The 20,000-nt window shown below is 39.0% G+C and overlaps 1 protein-coding gene and 1 pseudogene across 1 annotated transcript in view; one reads left to right on the plus strand and one right to left on the minus strand.

Annotated features, from left to right (window-relative positions):
* The window catches only part of LOC138014158 (uncharacterized), a 9,064-nt pseudogene extending 8,612 nt beyond the window's left edge, over positions 1-452 (minus strand).
* Positions 453-1,170: 718 nt separating this feature from the next.
* Positions 1,171-20,000, plus strand: part of LOC138059645 (uncharacterized) — a 54,352-nt gene continuing 35,522 nt past the window's right edge. The window contains exons 1-3 of the mRNA XM_068905260.1: positions 1,171-1,412; positions 2,908-3,217; positions 11,296-11,330. Coding sequence (XP_068761361.1) covers positions 1,268-1,412; positions 2,908-3,217; positions 11,296-11,330 — 490 coding nt within the window. The 5' untranslated portion in view covers positions 1,171-1,267. The remainder of the gene's footprint in view (positions 1,413-2,907; positions 3,218-11,295; positions 11,331-20,000) is intronic.

The raw sequence follows: 20,000 nt of genomic DNA on the forward strand, positions 1-20,000 counted from the left end.
TTCGATCATTCTTAATCAGATATGGCGTTGTCACGTTTTCGTGCAGCCAAACAGCCGAAGAGGAGGTAAATCTGGTTCGAAATGCCGTACCTAAGTCGACTCAGTACAAGAATAAATGGCATATAGAATATTTAAAGAGTGGCAAAGGCAGCGACTGGTTAAAGTACCAATTGTCGAGGTCGCAGGTTTATTTGAAGCCTACGATTTTCATCTAGTGGAGTCGTTGGACACACCTTTGGTAAAGATGAGTTTTGTCCATTAATATTTATATTAGGATAACCCTGCATCACAAGGGTTTGACGTTTTGTCAAACTCTAGAGTTTGATATTTGATCAAACTATCGTGGAAAGGCCTCTGTCCAGTGTTTCATCGGGGTTTCAAACCACACGCACCTGACCTATTTCAAAAACGAGTGCGAGGGTTTCATCAGGTTTCCAAACGCGAGAAAACATTTTTGGTACGCGGAATTTGAATTTGTCACGTACTTGCTGCTCTGTGACAATTTTTGAATATTCATCATGTCACGTTGTTACCTAGCTGCTTGTCAGTGAACACGTTGCTTTGCAAAGCAAATGGCAAAGTGCACATTTAGACTAGCTAAGAAGAGGAAAAGTGTGTGGCCAGCACTATTCCGAGGTAACGTGTGCGTCTGGTCTGTTAAATGCAGGGATAGATAGTAAATTAGTAAGCCTTAAAACTGGGAATTTCTAACGTCAGTGCCATTTTAGGTCGGAAGTGTACAGCAAGGTTGAAAGCGAACCAAAAGATGAAGTCGCCACCATTGAGTGAGAATTTAAATTTAGAAAAAGAATGGCCCTCTCTGTTTTGGAGAGTTTAATAACTGTACCGTTAACTTTAAGGTCAGAAGTAAAAAAAAATAGGTTTAAATTTTGTTTTGTAAAATGTGTGATTAAATAAAGTTGTTTCTCGTCATGTGTTTTTCTTTCTTTATGAATATGCAGATTAAGAAAATTCCATCCGTGTTTGAAATTATTTCCGTGGTTTTCAACTCGTTTTTCATTGGGTTCCTAAACCCATGCACCTGACCAGAATAAGATGCTCTGGTTGGGTAACAGTTGCATGAATAATAAATGAGTTTGAAAATTGCATGTCTGAATTTTGACACTAAAAACGTGCCATAATACTTGTTTTTTTTTTTTTTTTAGGAATCCTAAGATCATCGAATATTCTTAACAGCCTCGATAGCAAGTACGCCTTAGAGTTAAATTCATTTTTGGGTCCAGTCCTCCAAAGTCCATCTCGCAGCATGTTTGTGAGGTGCTGGCGCGCTAAGACAGATGGCTGGTCAGTATCCACCTTCCACCGCAACTGTGATGGAAAGGGCCCCACTGTTACCATAATCAAAGTTGGAAGCTACATATTTGGTGGATACACTGACGTATCCTGGTCAAGTAAGTATAACTTAATTTCAGAGTTGGATTATTGTGATATTACTTGAAAGAAAGATAACAAATACTAAACGAACAATTTATTAATGAACGAAATGATATATGAAATTACTATATATAAAAAAAGTCACATAGTGAGTGAGTGAGTGATATTTACCGAGGGGCGAGGGTAAAGACCTTACATGCAGTCATGAAACTGATAAACTAGTGTTGAATTCATTTTTTCAAATAGCATGAATTTATTTGCAGAATTAGACGGGATGATATTTTCCTCGGCTTTCGGCTTTGCGCAACTAATTAGCGTCTTTGATCTGCACAAGTTTTCAAATCATCGGCTCTCCCTCAGCCAATTTTCGAACATTTAATAATTTTTCATTAAGAATCTGGTTTTCTGTGATTGCGTGAAAATCGAAATAGAAAGCAACAAACGAGCCACTCTTCTGAGAGCGGGGGCGATGACAGTTGCTCTCAGTTTAAGAGAAGGAACTCTGCGTTCCCTTTGCAAGAGGAGTCTCACTAATAAACCGCGAAAACCAACCAAAACAAAACAAAAATATTAATACCATGCAAGACATAGGATGTTGTCAGTTGGCATTTGTCTTTCTTTTTTGTGGGGTTTTGTTTTTATGAGCTGGAAAACTGTTTCGCCCGTCGCATCTGCTGGAAAAAGGAATCGCACTCCAACGGATTATTCGAAATTTCTTGTACATATGAAATCCTTTTCAGCATTTTTTTAATTTATTTTTTGTCTGTGTTTTAGATGCGTATTTGAGTTGGTGTGTTGGCATAATAAAGTGAACCATTCTATTTTTCAATTAAATTAAAGCGTGCATTGTCTCAGTTTAGATTGGCAATGTCAATTCTTGAGCGCTTCCTTCCTACCTTTATCTTTCTTGCTAGGAGAAGCCAATTCTATGCATGTTAGAAGGGAAAAAGTATATGCCTCGAAAACTGGGTTTTCTTTATTGAATTAAAGAGAAAATATTCCGAGGTGTCATTAGAGCTCTGATTCTTCACGTTTCATCAAATGTGAATCAGGAGCGGACCATGATTATCCAAATGTGAATGTGAATACGATTCAATCAAGAGATCATATATAGTCCGTAAACTGGAACAACCCGCCTAGACGGTGTCAGTTGTAGTAGTAAGCGAACTTGCTATTTGATATTGTCTATAAAATACTGCAACATGATTGCAGGGCCTGCTGCATAAGATTGGTCTGTCGTTTTTTTTTTTTTTAATTGGTTTTGTAACTTACATAGCTGAAAGCAGGTCATTAAGAGTTTGTTAGCTTACAGGGAGGCCTCGCAAAAAGAAAACGTCTCGTGCTCGAGCTATCGCACGTTCATCGCCGAGCTGTTTTTAGCCAGGGTGAACGGACGGAAAGCTATATATGGTTTTCAGACCAAGGAATTAACATGTTTTAACACAAACATAGTCAGAATTATCATAATAACGGTTTTTTTAAAAAAGCAATTTGGTAATTGTTTCCTGTTAGGTTCTTGTGCCCATGCATCATCAAGCAAACCGTTTATCTACTCACTGTATAACATCAATGGCCACGCTCCTGTTAAGCTGCAGATCAAGTCAGGAAGACAAAGCTACGCTATATACTCGTGTTCCAGGTTCGGACCAAGCTTTGGTGGCGGAACCGACATTTACATATCAAACAACGCTGCCAGCAATCGAATTTCGCACACTTACTGTGGCCATACTTACCCCCTTCCCCGAGGGTACTCTTCATCTGGTTATTCCTGTACATTTTATGCAGGAAGCTATATGTTTACTCCCACTGATATCGAGGTATTGTACGAGACAACCACTTAGAACGAGACTAAAAAGAATGCCATTGCTATTCTATTTTTTGTGTAATCAGGTCACCATATTGAGCGTATTATGGTTCTGATCAATGAAAATGTTGGCAATGACTCGTCCCGTATGTGTTTTAATCTAACAGCAATTACCGACTTAAATAACACGTCATATCGCATAACTACAACATTTTTAAAAAAATATATATATATATATCAATAAATTAATAATAATAATTCATGCATGCAAACTGAAAGGTGTGCAATTAGAGCGAGTTTCAATTGAGTGTCGTAAAACCAAAACCAAAGTAATTACTTTGTCCAATCAAAAAGGACAGAGACAATCCAGTAAACCAATCAAAATTCGAAGTAATTACACGTAGCCGACACAAAGCGCGGGAAAATGTGTACGCGTGAGCCACGATTTGTTTTGGTTTTACTTCTGATTGGTTGAAAAAATGGCGCGAGAGCTTTGAACCAATCACTGAGTGAAGTAATCATAAACCAAAGTAATTATCTAATTATTTTCGACACTCAATTGAAAACCGTAAAAAAAAATAATTAAAAAAAAAAAACCCAAAGTTAGTTGGCAAATAGTAATGGCTTGCCAAGAGAGATCCTTGCGCTTACTTAGGTTGGCTATTGAACTCTGTCCTAGTATGAGCGCTGTAAAAGTAAGACTAGCATTTCTGAAGTGCACTTCGCTGAGTCTTTACACAAAATTTCATTAGTTCGTCGGGATAAGATCCATTTCTTTACCCAAAGCAAACATATTCCTCTGCTTTCTTCTCGAAATAGCCTATTAATGACTCCTCAACTAAGGTAACAACTGGCACACTTAGGGCAATGCGTTCGATTAATAAAGTTCTTTTTAATGAAAAAAATATGTGCAAAGAGAAACGTAAGGCGGCGGATTTTTCAGGTCATCAAAGAAGACCTAAAGATTTTGCCACCTTAGCCAGGATTAGTTAATTACGGTTAGGGTTAGGGTTAGGGTTAGGGTTAGGTCAATTAGATAAAGATATTGACCATAAAAACCTCTATGCCTTTCTCTGACCTGATTGTAAGGAAACTGAAAGAGCTCTAAACATAGGGCACCGTACCACGCTTGAAATCGTATTTTTGTTCGAGAAAGATATCCACAAGTTGCTGTAAGCATTTGAAAGAGTATAGTTGAGTGTTCTTTTATTTGTTTGTTTTGTTTTTGTTTTGTTGTTGCTTTTTTGTATCGTTTTTGATTTTTTAAGAGCTTGTTGGTATTGTTACATCAATAAAAATCTCAACTAGATTAAGGTGGCTCAAACCAGTTTTAACACTTTCAAAAGATCTTGTTATTAGAAGGAATGACTCTACAACACTTTATCAGGTAACAGCAATGTTATAGTACCATGTGAAACATCAATTATTGCTGAACAAGATGGAGTCATTTTTTGTGACGTAACTAGTTACCATGGCAACAGGAAAGCCTTGCAAAAAAATATTATTTATTAGCTAATATTGCGCAGGTGTCAATGTAATAATTTTCATCTGCGCATCACAAAGCAAAATATTAGCAGTGCATTCCTATTTAAAAAATTAACAATGTAACAACTTAAGGACGTTCACGCGAAAATTTTCTAACAGTGATTTTTTTCTGCAAATTTTACCATTGAAAGATGATGAGTTAGTGATGTCAGAAATGCAAAAAAATGGGGGGTCACCGATTTCGTTTTGGAGAGAACTTGCCCGGAAGAACACCCTTAATCTGAAAAAATCCGGCTTCTTTAGCGAATAAGGGCACAGTGTCTGTAAGCCCAAAAATATTGCAATTACATCTTTGAAGTGAAATGTCTTCTACCAAACTTTGTTTAAGTGGACCTATCAAGAGAATTTAGTTAACTGTTGAGGTTTCTTAAAGAACAAGTTCGCATTTAGCAACCATAGTTTCATGCGCCTTGCAGCCGCAAGATGCCAGGATTCCATGTCCCGAGGGCAGAAATCTTGAAATTTTTCTTAACTTCCCACATTGATTTTTTGTTCATTTTTGGACAATGTGGAGATAATTGTAAATAAAATCTGTTTCTGAAAAGAAAAGTAGGGGTCACCGAACATCCAAGATCGTTAAATCTAAGCAAAGCTATAGCAATGGCCATCTGCCCTATCATTGTTCATTTTAGTACTTAGCGCGCACGCTTGATGCATGATGTGGCATGTGAATTTGCGTGCGCTGTAAGGATGCGCAGTAGACAAGGGTGCGAACGTCCTTAAAGCCCTGGCCAAACGAAAAGCAAGACATCGCAAGTAGAGGCTAGTTCTCACTTGCGAATAATTGCGTTCAATTGCGATAGGGTTTCCAAACGAGACGCACGTTGAGCGCACGTCCTTTGCAAGAGTAGCAGAAGGGCTTCTCGAACAACGAGAATCCAGTGAAAGAACGTGCAGTGTTTTTTTTTTTTTGTAGATTCAATAGACTTTCTTTTTGCTTTTCCAGTGAAAGAACGTGCAGTGTTCTTTTTCGTGGATTCAATATACTTCTTTTTGCTTCCGGTATGGAAGGAATTTACTTCCGTTGACTGTCCAGCCAATAAAATCGATGCAAACTCGTTGTAAACATCCTCGCAGCCACAATTAGATTCCGTTCTGTAAAGAAGTTAAGAATATAATGCGCTCGTACTCTATGATTTATAGGTCTGCAAGGCTCTATTATACATTATTTTCTTTGGGTCCAAACTTTAGTAAAGACGTCCTAAAAGCTCACGCAATTATCGATTACGTGAGATCGAGATTTGTTTCAATTATTTTCCCTTGATTTGATTCTTCGCCAAAATGTTTGCCTAAAGAAAACGAAAAACTGCAGCCTCTATGCTTGTACTGCTTGTACTGCTTATTTGTGACGAAGAAGAGAACAAAAAGAAGAGAGGGAAAACAAGAAAATGGATCAAACGAAGGGAAGAGAAAGGTTACTTCTGTAACATTGTAAAAGAACTGAGGACAGAAGATCTCAGTGGCTATCGCGAAATGATGCGTATGAACTATAATCAGTTTCTGACGATCTTACGTGTCTTGGAACCGCACATTTCGAAAAAACAAGTCATTGGTGGCCATAAAACGATATCAGCAGCTGAAAGGCTGACATTAGCAATAAGATTTCTGGCGAGTGGCGAGACTTGTGTTTCCAGTTTCGTATGGGCAGAGCGACGATTTCCAGCATTGTTAGAGAGGTTTGCCAGGTTATTTTTAAGTGTTTTAGGGAGAAGTACTTGAAATATCCAACCTCAATTACACAGGAAGAATGACTACAAACTGCCCATCGTTTTGAAGAGAGATGGCAATTCCCTAATTGCATAGGTGCTGTAGATGGCAAGCATATTGTCCTGCGACCACCCCCTCGATCAGGATCATATTTCTTTAACTACAAGAAGTCACACTCTATTGTGCTTAGCATAAATGAAAAGTAAAGTAAGAATAAGGTGGTTTCATACATGTATACGCCTGAAAAAAGCAAGCAATGCAGTTGTCACGTTTATTCAAGGAAGGATAAAGAGAAGCCATGACTGGAGACAAAAAAAGAATCAAACATTTTAACCTGCTTGCCGAGACAATAGTTCATTCTAATATCATAAATTTTGTTAAGAGCACTTCACCGACGTTGAATAGGTCATGGATTCATCGAAGAATTCACCTGAATTTTTCAGGGGCATATTCGAGACAATTGCTTAAATTTTCATGTATTAAAATGCGCATTATGTCTAGATACCCGGCAGCCGGGAAGTGCTTTCAAAAAACTAGATACCCGACAGTCAGAAATTTTGACCAATTTTCTCCAAATAGCTCGCTTAATTCCTGTAAGAACATAAGATATTTGTTCTGAACAAACTCTAAATACTCTGGTGAGGTTTCGTTGGTAATTTCTGTGCATATTCATAGGGAGTTGACTTAGTGTGTCAGAACTTGAATATTTTCTAAGTGTCAAAAACATTGAGATTTCACAATCTTTTACGGTGAACGTTCAAACTTGCTTCAATAAGATCTTGAAGGTTAAAACCACGAAAAATTAAACAAAATTGGCAGTGTGCCTTCTATATTGCAGCATTTCTTAGAAAAATATCAGAAAAATACATTTACAAGACAGGATTCATGATAGGTGGTGCTGTACTTTCACCATTTTTAATATAAATCACGTCAATCATGCATTATTTATATCACGAAAAACAACAAGACATTTCCGGTTGTCAACGAGGTTAAAAAATGTTGCAACCTACCTCGATGTCATTCTTGGCTTTGCTCGTCGCCTCTCTGTCGTGGTACGACGACGAGGAGATATCCCAAAGACAGGGCCTCGCCTCGTAAAGCTCAATCAAAGTAAAGATTTCTTCACTTTTCCATTTTTTCCGTCTTAAAGACTTCTTCTTTGAAACTGCCGACTTGGTTTTTTTGCGAGAATTTTTGTTTTTTTTTCTTTTTCCTAGGCTCAGACTCGGAAGAGCTGCTACTTTCACTGTAGCTGCTGCTTATACTTCCACCGCTACTGCGTCTCCTATTATGGTTTTCCTTTTTCTTATGTTTTTTTAACTCTCTATCCCTGTTTTCTTTTAGCTCTTCGGGGCTTAAGTTTTCCGAATTTTGCTCCGTGACAGAAGCCATCTTGTCAAAAGGGAAAGCACGAAAGGTGCGAAATAGTTTGAGATTCCCGCTCAAACAGCGGCACCAGATTGACTAAAAGGTTTCCATGGTAACCAAAAAAGTTCGAATGACTTGCGAAAACTTGCTTCTACTTGTGTTGAGTGGCCAAACGAGACGCAAGTTGGGCGGACTTGCGTCCAAAATTTGAACATGTTCAAATCAAACGCAAGTCGTCGCAAGTCTGCATGTGAATGCAAGTGGGTGGCCAAACGGTATGCAAGTCAGCGCAAGTAACCAAACTTGCGTTGAATTGCCATGGCTTGCGTGTCGTTGATAATTTTGCTAAATTTTAGTTTTTGATATTCCCAGGTATATCTCATTGAGTTCTTTTTACTGCAAAAAGTTCCGTGAGAAAAGTTTCCGTCGAGATAAAGTTATAAAGGTTAGACGATTATGTGAATATATTAGGGAACTTAAGCATGCGCGTTTTTGAGACGCGGACGGCAACCGGAAGTGAGCTGTTTTACTTTTTACCTTGTCTTCACACAACCACATTTACATTGCCAAGTATCTTTTCTCCATCAGAAATGATTACTATAAAAATCTAGGAGATATCAGTGTCCTGGCACGCGAAATGTTCACTTCCGGTTGCCGTCCGCCTCTTAAAAACGCGCTTGCTTAAGCTCCCCAATATCTCTAATTAGAAGCTGTCAACAAGTTGTCATTATCAATAGGCCATTTCTGAGTTCATGTCTGTCTCCTCTTCAAAGCGAGTCCGAGTGCAAAGTTTTTGTCATGGCAATTAGTTCTACTTTAAATAAGAAAGAAAACTACCTTTCACAAGAAAAGCTCCGCACTTAGACTCGCTTTGAAGAGGAGGCAGACATGAACTCGGAAATGGCCTATTAAACTGCCATTGAATGTCACGTGATAGAAGTTCAGCATGTCTTACCTTGCATTGCGCGATTAGTCTGTCACACATAACCGATTTGCTTGTTGTGGAAGATGTCTTCAAAAAGAAACGCAAAAAATCGTATCCTTTTTCAAGAGCGAAGAAGGCACCGAAACGGAAAACTTCAAAACTATTTAATAAGGAATAGACCGAGGCGCTCGCTGCTAGTGATAAAGGCTCATACTTTGAGCAAGATAAGTTGCTAGAACTGGACGGCCTGGACGAAGGAGAAGACGAAGTGGTTCCCGTTTTCAGTGCCAGCCGTTTGAAACTTAAAGAAAAGCGTAACGAGAGTCCGCAAGAGACAGAAGCACAATAATAAGTTACAACATTGTTTTTGGCGCTTTGCAGATACACGGCCGATTGTCCGACCGAAGTTACACGCGCACTTCGCTGACATTCTGAAAAACCAACTAATATATACAGTAATAATACTACTAGAACGTGTAAACAAAAAGCGTTCTTACCCCGATACTCTCATTTCCGAAAACATGGCTTCTTTCGCCGCGGATTCACCACCGTTCGAATTCCCGTTGCTTCCTCCATCGCGCTTTTTAGACCCCTTAGTTTTGGCCTCCAGCATCGTAAAGTTATTACATCCAGTGCGTCCAAAACTCGATCTGAGCGAGTGGAGCGGCGGAACAGAGAGCTTTGTTGGTATTTCCCGCCAGAACAGCATTTGAGACCGCTTTGCGGGCAGATTTGTAAATGCGAGCTCCATTGCCTATGTAAGAAGAGCCCTCACTTCATCGATTACGTTTTGAGATCTTATCTCCCCGCTTTATTTCTCAAACTAAAATTTCATCGAATGAGTTTTCAACCTTTTCCACTGAAATTTGGCAAGCATGTTGCCCGATAATGTGGCAAAAAAAAAAACGTGTCGGGGAGTTTTTATTTTTTGCCTCCTTCGAAATTATTGAGTACTTAAGCAAAGCCAATGCGTGTTTCAACCGCTTGTTTAGGATAGCCGATCTTTTAACAAGTTTTCAAGGTAGTAAAAAGCAAACTGACTGTGAAGTTTGACGACTTAAATCCTCTCCGTTCATGAGATACAGAGGAAATTGTGACACCCGAAAATGGCCAGAAAGCTATCGGTACTTTCGAGAAACGGGCCCCAGAAACAAACTTAATTTGTGAAAGTACATACTTTTGAATAATGACCGCTATTTTAGGAAAGGTTTTTGTTTCTTGACTTAAATGAACTAATATTTGGAATCTACAATTCCTAAGCTTTCAGAAAATATATACTTTTTTGGGGTTTTTATGAAACTTGTGACCGTGAAGCAGGTTGTCATTTGGGATATACTGACGCCTTAAAAACCCTAATTACTACTTTAAAATCCTTAAAAATACAAATCTAGAACAACTTCTTCATAAAATCACTAAAAATTAGCTAAAATAACATCTTCCGAAACAAATGAGTTTTTAGAGACTATTTACAGTAGATTTATTTCAAATGAAAAGTGCAAGATCGTTTCATAGTTTAGGGGCCATATAAGATCGATCACCGAGAGTAACTAAATACTTGCATGTAGGAATGTTTAAAAGTAGAATCTGGCCATTACTTGATCTTGATGTTCACGGACGCGTGTGGAAAGCGCAAGTAAATTTACTTGTGCTTGCTGTAATGCTTGCTACATCGGCGAAACTGGTCGTCATTTTTCCACACGCGTCCGTGAACATCCCTCTTCAGACAAGTCCTCACACATCTTCAAACATTTAATCAGCTCAGAACGTTGTCGTCAATCTTGCTCTGCGGATTGTTTCGAAATCCTTGGTTCTGCCCCTACTAAATTTCAACTTAAACTCAAGAAGGCTATGCATATAAATTGGGAAAAGCCTAATTTAAACCAACAAGTTCATCACGTCAACCTGCCACTTACGCTTTAGGCTCTACATTCTTTCTAACACTCTGAAACTCACTCAAATATGTATTTCTTGTCACTTAATCATAATTAATTATGCATGTTTCGCCTAGTTTGTTATATAGTCCTAACGGTTTTTCAAACATTCTGTAACTGACGATGTTTGTAACATCGAAACATGTCTTCGAAATTAAAAAAATGTCGTAACTTTCTTAAAGATAACAATTTATATCTTCCATTAATATCGTTAACAGGGATGAGATTAGAAATATAAGACGGAGCAAGTCCGTGAATGGCTATAAAGATTATTAGTAAAACCTTAAAAGCAATGCGATACTTAACTTGAAGCCAATGCACTGTTCTTAACAATGGTGTGATATGGCAAAATTTGCTTTCCAAGAAAACAAGACGAGCAGCCGAACTCTGAACTCTTTACAGTTTCTAAATCTGATACGCCAGCAACCCATATAACAGGCTATTACAGTAGCAGAAACCCATAAGGGTTGAAACGTGTAACGGCCCCTTCAGTGCTGGGAAACAAGCTTCTGAATATTCCACTAGCTCAGTACCATATTTGGAACAATAAGAGCGAGGGGTTTCCAAATATGGTACTTAGCACTGAAACAACCAATCAGTTCGCAGTGAATATTCTGAAGCTGTGAACGCGCGTTACACGTTTCAGCCCTTATGGGTTTCTGACAGTAGTCAATGCAGCTAGAAATAAAGGCATGAGTCAGAGTTTCCGTACATTCTTTACCAAAAAATTTTCTAATCCTCCTGATATTGTACAAGTAATAGAACACAACAGAGCTTGCTCTTGTAACATGGTCGCCCATCGAAAGGTTACAATTTAATAACACACCCAGATTACTAATGGGAGATCGTGAACCAATGACACAGCTTCCAATAATTGTACTATCAATTAAGACTTTAGCGAGCTGTTGTCGGGTGCTGAACAAGAGAAATTTTGTTTTAGTATCGTTCATGAGTGACTTGTTTTGAGACATCCACTGCCTGTTGTCTTGAATGCAATGTTCAATAGCAGCAACTGCTTTAGCCTGGCCAGAATGCGCCTTGGGACTAAACGAAACGTGTAACTGCGCGTCGTCGACATGACAATGAATAGTTGGGAGGTGCTTTCTGACGTCCTCAAACTGTGCGCTTGCATAGGCTGTGAACAAAAGCGGTCCACGATATGAGCACCGACGTACACCATAACACAGATCACACTTGACGGACACAGATCCACTAACATAGATTTAATGTGGACGCCCAGACAAATAAGATCGAAACCAGTCAAACCAGCCAAACTTTGACGCATTCTTTTCAGCAGAATGCTATGATCCGCAGTGTCAAAAGCAGCACTGAGATCAAGCACCGCAAGGATGGTAACGTGCTGCTTGTTCATGTTTAAGATCCTTGTTGCTATTTATTATTTAGCAACTGCGTGCGATTCAACTGAAAAAAGATAAGATAAACGAATACAAATTGCATAATTTTTTCTAAAGGTGAAGGACAGAAAAGCACAATGCAACGGAAAACACGAAACAAATACTTACAAACTGTGGCGCGAGTTGAAATAAGCCAGGAGGCTGCAAGTAACGTAAATGTAAACCTAGAAGGGCGGATATATAACTGATGTAACGACCGAGCTTGGAAAGAGAGAATTATGCGTAGTACTGTGCTGAGAGCAGCTTCTGTTATCGGGGATGTAGCAACTAGAATAGGAAATTTTATCTGTTGGTTGTGTGGTTTGTTGTCAAGTGTGTATGTGTGCGTGTATGCGTTGTAATACTGTCTAAGTGTTAACTAGTATACTGTTATTATTCCTTGTAGTCTTTTTTTGCATGTTCGTTTGTAGGTATATAAGTTTGTTTCGGCGTTATGGACACCAGATAATCTTCGAACTCCGTGACAAAAAGTACTGGTAGGAACCTTGTGCTCATCGGAGTACGGTGGTCGATAGACTATGAGAATGCGGAGGTTGTGTGAAGACGGCTGTTGCACGATCCACAAAGGAAACTCAAAAGATTCTTTCCCGCTCGCATCCACCTTTTGTATATGAAGGATGTGTCGATGTGGAAGCGCCGTAATGCCACCAGTGCGGTAAGTGCGTGTATGGTCACAAAGCTTGAAGCCCGTTGGGCACAACTCAATCTTAACTGCATCGTCATTCGCATTTGGCCAAGTCTCTGTGATTGCAAGCAGATCTACTTTACATTCGCAAACAAAGTCAAGAATGTCCGCTGACCGTGCGTTCATTAAGCCAAAAGACAACGGGAGGTTGAAATCCCTAACCAAAGGCAGGCGATTAACGACCATGAGGTTGGATGAGTTTCTTGAAAAAATAACACCCTATATTTTGGCTTTAGTTGCTCATATCTGAAAAACGTACCCGGTGATCCCGATTTTTTATTATAGCACAAAAGCGATCAGCGGGCCAAGATGGAACTCCCTGCAATGGTTAAAAAAATTCTGTGGAGCGGATTCAGAGATTTTCACATAACTTTTGCAGAAAAATTTATTCCGGCATGCTGATTACATTTCAGAAATAAAAAGAAAGGTTGTCACCTAGTTCGTTTTTGAGATGTGAGCAGCTAAAGCCAAAATATGGAATGTTTTTTGAAGTTACTTGTTGCCACGGTAACTTTTTACTTCACAAAATGACCGAGTATTTTTCAGCAATACTTAGTGTTTGATATGGTAGCATTATGTTGCTGTTAATTGACAAAGTGTTGTAGTGTCAATCCTTCTAATAAGAACGTTTTTTTCCCACGTGTTCAAAACATGCTTGGGCAATCTTAAAGTGATCCTAACCCCAAAATATTTTTTTCGCTAAAATGAATCTTTGCACCTGTTCGAGACGCATGCATTGCGGGCATTTTTTCCTTTTTCTAACAAATCCTGCCTTTTTATAGGCTTCGAAAGTTGCGAAAATCCAAGCATCTTTTGTTCACGACCGAGTCAGAAGAGGAGTGGGTGTATTAATGATTTGAAGTCAAAAACAGATTTACATTGCAATAAATATGTGTAAAAATGCATGAAAAGTAAATTTTGATGTCAAATCAGGAATAGACCCACTCCCCTTCTGACTCGGTCGTGAACAAAAGATACTTGGATTTTCGCAACTTTCGAAGCCTATAAAAGGGCAGGATTTGTCAGCAAAAGTAAAAAATGGCCGTAATGCGTTTCGAACAGGTGCAAAGGTTTATTTTAGCGAAAAAAATATTTTGGGGTTAGGGGCACTTTAAGTCAACATAAGCTTTCTACGCAAAAGACACTTGGTCGCTTTTACAAGTGTCAGATAATAATTACTTTCGCAAATCAAGAAGGAGTTGAAACGCGACAGAAGGCAAAATGAAGGCCCGAAACATATTGCAACTTGATTGCGGGACATTTAACATTTAGCGATTTCAAGATTAATTGCCATTTTACGGTAGTGGTATTGAGTAGTATTGGTAGTAGTCAGTATGCAAGTGTTCTTGAAAAGCAAATAAAGCATAAACTTATTAGAACTGCTATTGATATTGTTATTTCATATTAATGAATTCTATGAAAACACCACATCTCTATTCTCAAGAAGAAAAGTTCTTAGGCAAAATTTAGTAAACTTAAAAACACCGGAAATGATTAACCGCTTACTAACCGAGCGCGAGGGCCGTACTGGGGAATATTGCCCGAGGTCGTGGCAGTTAGGACCGAGCGAAGCGAGGTCCGGACAGCCACGACCGAGGGCCAATATTCCCCAGTACGGCCTTAGCGCTAGCAAGCTCGGTTAGTAAGTTGTTTATTACATGACACTCTGTTTCTGATAGTAAAATGCACTTCCAGGGGCAATCAATCTTCTTAGCTTTTTATCTTTTAGCTTTTTATTTTTTTAGCTTATCAATCTTTTATCTTTCAGTCTTTGTAGCTTCTTCTGGTAGTTTCACTGTGAAGAATGACAATATTCCCCCTTTTTTTTTCGCTGATGGTCGCAAATTATAAATTTGCCGGCTTTGCTCCAAAACAAAAATGCCCGGCTTGGACTGTTTCCACGGAAATGGTCCGTACTGCAAAATCCCGCCCGAGAAAGAACCAATCAGAGCGCTGGGATTTGCCCAAGACTGGCTTTGCCATGTAATAGATGTACTTATTGACTGATTAGAAGGGCTGGACGGAAATTATTTGGCCCGAGGTCATGGCGTTCGAGCCGAGCGCAGCGAGATCCGTACGCCATGACCTAAACTCACTCAATAAGCATTTTATCAGATGGGCTCCTTTACATTATTCATGACCACTCAGACTAAGAAGTTTGAATGTTGTTTTCATTTGCCTTTCTGGCTGTAAATAATGTAAATGTTTGAAAGCGACGAAATCCTCTAAAATCGCATCCCACGGAGCAGTTAGTGTTCCTAATAGGGTCATACGGCTTTTTCGGCCCTGCTCTCGCTCGTTCGGCCCTTGTACGAGGATTTTCCCAGTAGTTTACAAAGAAAGCGCGCGCGGGACCGTATGGGCCATATTTAGCTGTGATTAGTATATACAAAGTGAGCGATATTTCTTTTAAGGAATCTGATTGGTTCGCTATCTCGGAATAACTCAAATAGTTTTGTTTGAATTGAGTCCAACTGGACATTGAGAGATGGTGTTAATTATCTAATTAGCAGAATTTCATGCGCTAAACAAAAAATGCTGCTAATTAGATAATTAAGACTGAGTTCATGAGAGGACCAGGAAGGTGTGATACAAGCCATCACACCGATTTCAATGAAACTTAGCCAAAATGAAGGATACACCAGAAAATCCTTGAAAACAGAGTGTGCTGGCTTTGGGACTTTTCTCAAGGTATTTAGATCACCCCCCTGGTTTTCGGGCCAAAATCCTAAAAATATAACCAAAACAAGAGGCTACAAGTAGCCTATACTCGGGCCTGCAAAAGTACAGTGGTGTATGGTTAGTTTGGCACTAAATAAAAGAAAAGAGAGAAGTTTGTCCTTCTCACATCGGCCTTACATTGCGATTCTCATGATGTTCGACTGTGTATGTAGTGAATACCCGGGAGCCAGATTATCTTCATTACAGGTGTTAACAATGACCACTGGACCATGGAAACGAAGTAAAAATAGTGTATTTACTCAAAAGTGGCTAAGCACATTGTTTTTTACTGATCGATGAGTATTCTTGCTAAGTGTTCGAGAAAAGAAACGCTAATTAAACGGTTTAAGATGAAACGAAATGACTCATCGAAACATCTTTTGCAGAAACAAATGAAAGAGAAACGAAGGTGAGATGTGAAAACATCTTTCCAAGATGACCAAACTTTCGTGCAGTGGTGCACGTAAAGGTCACTTTGTCACGTGCGCGACACGTGAAGATGTTCACTATATCTCGACAATTGAAAATACTTTCAGAAGTACACAAGTTCCTTGAGGATGGCCATGCCAAATCGATCCATAGCACCAGAATCAAATATTTAAAATATACCATTAAATACTCACAGTAATATGCACCCAATTGTCAAAATACATATATGTTATATGCCAGCTGAGGCCTTGAAATTGCTGCCCGAGGCCGCAGGCCGAGGGTAGCTTTTTCAAGACCGATGTCACAGGTTTTTGCTATACAGACCGACCCTGTCCTGGTAAATAACTTCTTTATTTTTTCCCTCTCTCTCTCCAACCCTCTCTGAAATCAGTTGTTTTAATTGTTGACTCGCACCACGCTTGATAGTGAATGCAGTATTAAAGCGACTTACAAACTAAACGTTCCAAAGAGAAATATATTTTATTTGACTTCTATTTCCAAACCTCTTGTCTAATGAAAAATAACCTCTGTATGTAAACGGAGTCGGTGCAAAAAAAAAAAAAATGGAAATTTAAGGTCATCACCCAAGTTCACACAATCAAGCCCAGGATTCCGCCTGCCGTGAGCAGGCCGGATGAGAAAATTCCGCCCGCTCCCGGAACCAATCAGATTGCAGGATTTGTTGAATTCCGCCCACTCACGCATTGAGGAAAAAAATAAAAGAATTCTAATTCTTTGCGACCAAATTTTGAAAAGTACCTATGAAAGACATACAGTAAGCAAAATCTATTGTGCAACTTCCAAGTACATTACCAGCTATTATTGAATCTGAAAAGTTGTGTTGAACGCTATGACCTCTGCAGGTAATTCTGTTAACATGAAATATGTTTATAACTGATAATTACAGGGAAGTAATTAATTTCCTGTCATAATTATATAATAGCACATAGCGACACAGCTGCACATTCACTACCAGCATTTGAGCCATACACTAAAACATCAACTTGACAGTTGTTTTACTAGGATCAATAGGATGTGAACCAGGATTTTTCTAGGTTATGTCCCTGCAAAGGTTGAACTTACCAGCAATATGCCATGCGGTGGGCCAGACTTTTAACAACAAACTATTTCAAAAAACAAAAAATGGTGTTTCGTTTCCGGAATGGTAAGGGCAGCTAGGAGAAAAGATAGAATACTGTAGTGTGGGTCACTTGGCCTGTCATTCTTATTTTGCGTCGTGTATTGAAACTCTCAAGAAATACAGATAGAAATGTGAACGCAAACTCTCTGAACGGTGTTCCTTGGTATCAACATGCATAATTAACTTTTAAACGCATAACGCAAGGCGCAATAGAACGAGACAACAGACGTTCGTTGCAAACAGCTAGTTGATTTTACTATAGAAGACAAACTGCCAAGTGAACCTTGGACGACTAACTGAGGCTTTTAGAGCTAGACCCTGTCTATTAAAGAAGCCAGTTTCACAGGCAAAGGTTTCATTAGAAGCCGATCACCGGCGGTATACCGCCGTCTGTTTGTCAGAAGCTACTCTGCCTTGATTTTCACTCAAACCCTTGTAAAAGATTAGAGTGACCGCCGCTTACATTGATTACCCCAGTCACTACTGTAAAAGTTATTGAAAGCCCTGACACAGGTTCTACTATGTAGCAGGTAGGCATTACACGTGCTCTTTAGCAATAATGAATGGGCTGTAACAGATTTGGCCAATGCAGGTGTACGTTATAATCTGAGATCTGGGATCTTTATGTCCTCGTTTTTACTGGGTTGCCTATGGCAAACCCAGTCGAGGTCTGCGTTTAGTTTGTTTGTTTTCGTTTTACTGGGTTGCCCTATGGCAAACCCAGTAGGAAAATAGGTAGATTTCCGTTTTTTTTTTTTTTTCCAGTGCCTTCTGATTTTCTGTAACACGTACCACAGGCAACCCAGTGCATGCTTCACGGAAGCATCTCGTATTTACAACAAAACCGTTGATTTTATGACCTTGAACGGCCGACTACAAAGAACGCGAAGATAACTATCACGATTTGAATAGCCCTTTTACTACGGTCACGTTCCATTAACCGTATTTTACTGATAGGGCACGCCAGTAAAATCTCATTTAAAGAGAAGAACAGATACTTGTTTATGTGCACAATACATCGAAACATACAGTCTACTAATACCTATTTTACCTTCAAATACTTACCACTGTATAACATTTCAAATTCCGTTTTCCGTGAATCTTTTCATGATTAGATGTGTTACATACGAACCATGGCAATTACTAAGCTTTATAATCACTGATTCCTCGTTAATCCAATTTATTACTAAGACTTGTTTCCATTACTAATTAACACGAAAACGGATAACTTGTGAATTTTTAACAATATATCGCTTTAACCTTACCCAAAATCATTCAGATATTCAAAACGTCCTATACATGATCCATTTCCTTCGCTTTTGTGTTTATCAGCATTATGATTTGCAATATTTCAGGTTTACGTGTTCACAAGTTTTGTTTTTGTATCTCGTAGATGTTTAAATTTCCAATTACAAACTCTGTTTTGATTGGTCACTCTACCTCGCTGTGTAAATAGTTCACCCTGAATTTAAACAACAACATTCTTTTACGAATCGTACCGGGTATTCCTGATTTCTGTATTAAATTTAAGTTTCAGTTTGCATTTACTTGTTCATCCACGCTTTTTGGAAAAGTGTTACATACACTGTACCACGTGCTTAGATTTAAACGCATACCTGAGGTAGCTCCTATAGTTATGTTTACGAGCAAGTGATCTCCTTGGCTAGTAATACGATGAAATGTGGATGACCTCGGTACGTTGTTAACCAGCTGAGTTGCAGAAAGTTTCGTCCTTTTTCTGCTGTTATAAAATAGACGTCTCAGCCTTTTCTCTGTAATTCTGCTCGGTTCTCGGGCTCGTCTATGTCGATGCTCACGCAAATCTCAACTAAAGTAAACACACTTTCGCTTATCGAGACCTGTATTTCTCCTTTGGAATCAAGTCTCTATTATCATTGACAATCAAATAACTGTACAGCCTTTCAAACTACATCAAAGTTATTTTCTAAAGAGCTGATCACAGTCTCCACTGATGACATCAAATCTTGTAAAACTAGAACAGAACTATACACACAAGATGGCAGTGAACACGATCGCTAATATGGCTAGTTGAACAAAAGATATAAGCTAGACCATTACAAGAAACAAACTGTTTAACAAAAAAAAACAATGCGATAGACAAAAAACTTATCTCCGTAGTCAATGGTACACTGAGCGGGAGGCTATTTGTTCGCTGTGAAAATGGTACAAACGTGAGACCATTTGTTCGCTGTGCCAATGTTTTTACTTTGTCTTCAGAAGATTCCAATATGGCGTCCATATGTGTGTGGAGTTATTTTCTTTGCCGTTGTCATCTTCAGAGTAGTTCTCAATAAAGTACCCGCTGCATATTAAAGAATTAGTATTTCTACTTGTGTCGCTTTCAATAGTTGCGTCTATTCAGTTACATTCACGTATATTCTTGTTTCATTCAGTTCGCAGAACCCGTTTCGAAGGTGACGTGTGACATCTTTTAGTGTGGGTTTACCACGAAAAGCGTATGCCTTTCTTTGTATGTGTTTTAAGCCTCCCAAGAAGAAATTGATTAAGCCAACGCAACGTTGATCTTCAGTAATCCAAACAACGCATCACAGTGCTCTTCAAGATCTTGGATTACGTGGTTTGCTTTAAATAAGCAAAGTGAACAGTGCCACGTGGCTTCTATTGTGCATTACCCAATCAAAACACCGTCACGGGCTTTCTACTGTGCATTGCCCAATCAAACACCGCCACGTTTTTCTACTGTGTATTTTGCTGCACAGGAAAAAAAAAACTGAAATCTAAAGTGTTTTATAACTAGAGCCCCTACGGGCCCGAGTAATTAGCATAAAAATCAGAAAGACCTCCTGACCACACAATACAATCAATTTTATTATCATTTTCCCTGAACGAAGACTGGTCCTTCAGTAGTTTACCAAAGCAGTGTCAAATTATTCAGATTGACAGGTGTCAATC

This window comes from Montipora capricornis, chromosome 8 (assembly GCF_036669925.1).
Source record: "Montipora capricornis isolate CH-2021 chromosome 8, ASM3666992v2, whole genome shotgun sequence".
NCBI lineage: Eukaryota > Metazoa > Cnidaria > Anthozoa > Scleractinia > Acroporidae > Montipora > Montipora capricornis.